This window comes from Austrofundulus limnaeus, unplaced genomic scaffold (genome assembly GCF_001266775.1).
Source record: "Austrofundulus limnaeus strain Quisiro unplaced genomic scaffold, Austrofundulus_limnaeus-1.0 Scaffold212, whole genome shotgun sequence".
Lineage (NCBI taxonomy): Eukaryota > Metazoa > Chordata > Actinopteri > Cyprinodontiformes > Rivulidae > Austrofundulus > Austrofundulus limnaeus.
In genome coordinates this window covers 21,870-26,331 of record NW_013952614.1, presented here as the reverse complement: position 1 = coordinate 26,331, position 4,462 = coordinate 21,870, and the positions used below count along the sequence as shown (strand labels likewise).

At 38.1% G+C, this 4,462-nt stretch overlaps 1 protein-coding gene across 1 annotated transcript in view; it reads left to right on the top strand.

Annotated features, from left to right (window-relative positions):
* Positions 1-2,993, top strand: part of s100v2 (S100 calcium binding protein V2) — a gene marked incomplete in the record, with an annotated part of 8,975 nt that extends 5,982 nt beyond the window's left edge. The window contains 1 exon segment of the mRNA XM_014019213.1: positions 2,172-2,993. Within this exon segment, the coding sequence (XP_013874667.1) occupies positions 2,172-2,342 (171 nt within the window).
* Between the last annotated feature and the right edge of the window lie 1,469 nt (positions 2,994-4,462).

Here is a 4,462-nt window from a genome sequence, read left to right as displayed (position 1 = left end):
AGATTGACCAGTTTTTTTAAGTCTTTAAAAATTGTGTACTGTATCGAGCTTTGGCAAAATACCATAAAAGTAACAAAACGCATCCAATATATGAATAATCTTCCACATCAACACAAAGTTTATTGAAAGTGTCTACATTCCACAACTGAGTTATCTAAAAATTAGTTTTCTTCATTCGTCCTAACAAACGTGGAGCTGAGCACACGTCAGATTCTGACACGCCTCCGTTTAAATATATAAACACATGAATCGTGTGTCGTTGTCCTCTGCACAATTACAGTGATGTGTAGATGCAGGACAGTTCAGTCTGGTACAGGTGTTTACTGTAGATCAGTAAATTACACAGTGATTATATTTTGTACTCCACTTGATCTGAAAAAGGCAGCTGTGACCGACTACAATTACTTCTTTTATTTTTATTGTTTCCTAATACAAAAGGTTGGACATTTAAATAAATTAATTTTGATGGTATGTCTATAATTTATTTTATACTAAATTAAACAATAAAAACAACATGACCACATATTTTTTCTACGAATTGTAAAAAATGAATAATAAAGAAACGATGTTTCCCAACAGAACGCTGCTGGTTTGTGTTTGATTGTTCACCGCTGGGCTGTGGCATTAAGTGCGTCTGCAGCTTGAGAAAAACCAGTCATTAAAATCCAATCAATAAATGAAAAGCTTGAGCAAGGGCACACAGGATCATTTTAATTACTGCTTCTGTCTCCTATCATTTTCTGATATAACAGCTTAGTACTCATTAAGTTGAGTACTTAATTACAATTTGTGGTTACTAATTATAAACCCACCATTTCCATTTCCCCCTCCCCCACCCTTTATGATAACTAAGAGAGGAAACACTTTATGAGTTCTGAATATTTTTCACACTTGGATTTCAGGAAACATGACCATGTTTGAAAAGTGAAGAAACAGGTAGTTTGTGGTTTTAGACCCTTTTAGTTTTCAAGTAGGTTTCTGTCTAAGAGCTAAAAAATAACCACAGACTGCCTTTCTTTTCCATGTGAAACTAAGGGCTGAAGGACTGCTGAAATTACTTGAAGCTCAAACTGAGTTGTTAAAGGTAAATGAAGCAGAATAAATGCTAAATACAAAAGTATATGCTAGCTAAATTAATTAAAATGTTAGCTAAATGTTGGCAGGGATTTAACAATAATAAAAATGTGTCTGGATTAAGCAAAACGTTAGCCAAAAGCTAAAGGAACAAATATTATACATAAATGTAGCTCAATTCTGGGTACAAGAATCTGAACATTGGTTAAAAGGAGCAAAGTAGCTAAAAGTCAAATGTATATATTAGCTAAAAGCAGCAAAAGGTTGGTTAAAATCTAAAGTAGTAGCTAAAAGGAGCAAAGGACTAGCTGAAAGAATCAGAATATTAGCTAAAAGTTAGAAAGAGGAAAACTGTAGCTAAAAGCTAGCACAGTGCAAAAACACTTGCTGAAATCCCAAGGTTTATAGTAGCTAAACGCGTCAAAAAAAAGAGCAAAACCTTAACCAAATGTAGCAAAATGCCAGCTAGAAGAATCAGAGCAGCAGCTAAAAGGAGAAAAGTGTTGATTTAGCATTTACAGTATAAATGTTGAGCTTTAAATGACCTCAGTTTGCAAAATAGTTTACGTTAAACAAAACTAATGAGCTAACAGCTAGCCTGCTAGTCCAGCAGCAAACACCAAAATAGACTGGTGCCATGCTAAAACAGCTCTGCAAAACTGAATTACATTTAACTCCAACATGAACCTTTACAATCAGCTTTACATCACGCCATTATTTACATGGCATTGCAAAAACATTAAAATGGAAATAATCTACACAAAAATAACTAGAGTATTGAATTAAATTGACAGTTTTTGTGTTAAAACATGGTATTGTTGTAGCTGGGAGTCATTTACATCACACTGATTAAACACGACTCACTGCAGCAGATTTCTGCTTCAAACTTTAGCACTAACTTCTTGAGTCGGTTCGCAAAACATCACATGAACCATTAATTCAAGATGGCCGCCTCAGCTAATCAACGTGTAAGATGATCTAAGTTTAGGTGTTGGGTAATACGCATTCTGAAAACTGCATCACAATGGTTGAACTGTGCATTTAATGTGACGACTGAGCAGTGTGGAGTTTGACTCGTCTCGTTTGTGTTTCCACAGGGGGTCAACACGGATCAGGGGATGGGCGAGATTTTTCGTAAAATGGGCGTAGGTGACGGCGAGGGCGTCTCCTTCAAACAGTTCTGGACCCTCATCCAGTCAGTAGCCACCTCGCAATTCAGCGCCTTGAGCAGCCAATCAGGATCCTCCTGCAGCTGCATGCTGCTGTGAGGTGCAGCGTCCGCGCTCACCTGCGAGCCTCCAGCTTCCACTCCAAAACTTTATTTTCTACAACATGTATGTCACTCATGTAATCAGACATTAAAGTACAGACGTTCCACGTTTATCAAGACTTTTGTAATGAAAAGTTTTAAATTCATCTCATCTTTATGTTCCTGTTATCATATCTCTGTCACTAAAGCAACACTTTAATCACATTTGTAAGAATATAAGACTGGAAACTTGTCTTTTTTTTCCATGAATTTTACCTGAAGAAGCTCAAAAAGAGCTGAATGCCTCCACGGCTCCACCTGGAGTCAGGAACATGTTCCTGTACTCGTGTCTTCATGTCTTCTTTCAGGATGTTATTGATATAAATGTAGTTTAATAGTTTCTTTCTATTTGTTTTTGTTTTTTGTTTTTTTTACAGACAAACATGCATGAATACTAACTTCCTTTACATTATTATTCACAAATCATGTATTATCCAACCAGACAAAGAAAATTACAGAATGTTTAAAACAATAATCTGAAACATTTAATCTTCGTATCAAATGTTCCTTCATTCAGATTATCTCCGGCTGGATTCAGATTTGAAACTCTTTGCTGTTTAATCATCAAATTGGAATAAATTATTTCAATAAACTGTTGATTTTACCATGAGTCATGCAGTTATTTCTGCTAATTCTTCATTCTTGGCCCCACATCCACACCCAGACAGATGCAAAGCTTTCAGGACTGACTTTTTAATTTGAGGTGAAGGATTCTCCAGATTAACAAAGTGCAGTGGGACAACTGTTAGGAGACGTAAAGAAATTAAAAATTCGAAACGGAGGTCAGAACTGCGATGGATGGATGTCTCCTCAGTTTTCTGTGGTTCATCTGTCTGCTCCAAGCTGTTGGTTGATTTTCTAATTTTGGTTTCATGTATGGGTTTTTGGACACAGCAGATTTAGCTGTATATGTCGTCATAAAATAAGCTCATGAAACCCAGAGGTTTGTTTTAACGATCTAAAACCAGCTGAATGTTTCCAACAGGGCTGAAGATTTTACACCCCAACCAGACTCACTGCTAACGGAAAGATCTGATAATTAACATGATAAATACACTGACAAACTTGCTCCACACCCTGTCTGTAAATTAAAAATATTAATTTAAAGTGTTTTTAATATCTAATAAAACAAAGCTGAACATTAGTAAACCAGGGGATGAAGCAGAGTTAACTGTCGTTTGGTTTTAAAGGTTTTTCTCTGATTTCTTCAGTCACGGCTGTAATTGAAATGATTTAAACTCCAGCATGATGTGTGGCTCTTTGATTTGTTTTAACTTCTGTCTAAATGTTATCTCTCCCTGTTTGTAACAAAATAAGAGTTTGTATTATTTCAGTTTTTAGTTAATTTTAGTTTAATATGTTTATATTTGTGTTTTCTTAATTGATCAAAGTAGCCAACAGTCGTTTTAAAATGAACAAAAAGTTTTACTGGACCAATAGAAAGTGTGTTGCTACATGTGAAGTAAATGGATGTAGAGTAGTTTTTCAGGACATGGTGGAACCATGAAGGATAAGCTCAGCATGGAGCACGCCTGTAATCCAAGCTGCTGGGAGGCTGAGGCTGGCGGAGCGTTTCAGTTCAGGAGCTCTGAGCTGCAGTGGACTATCACTAAGTTCGGTATCGATATGGTGCTCCTGAGGGAGTTCGGGACCACCGGGTCGTCTAAGGAGGGGTGCACCGGTCCAGGTCGGAAACGGAAACAAAAACTCAGTGAATAGACACTGTAGTGCAGCCTGAGGAATACAGCGGGACCCAGTCTTTTATTTACACTTGAATTAACTGCAGTCAGTGGATTTACTCTGAATCAGAACTACTTTTTGTTTTACAGCTGTTCTGTCGCTGCTTTTATTCTGATTTTCTATTAAAAACCTGAGTTTTGCTCTTGGTTCCTGTGGGTGGTCCCCTGACCAAGGTGGCTGCCGGGTTCCGGGGGGGTGGATGGCTGGTGGGGTGCACTTGGTCGTTGACGGTGTGGTGGGGTTGTTATGGGTGTGGCTTCTCTGCGGCGGGGGGCTGGCCGGGCGTCCTGGTGCGCCCCGGGCCGGGCCTTGGCTGTCTGCTCCTCTCCACCTCAGAAT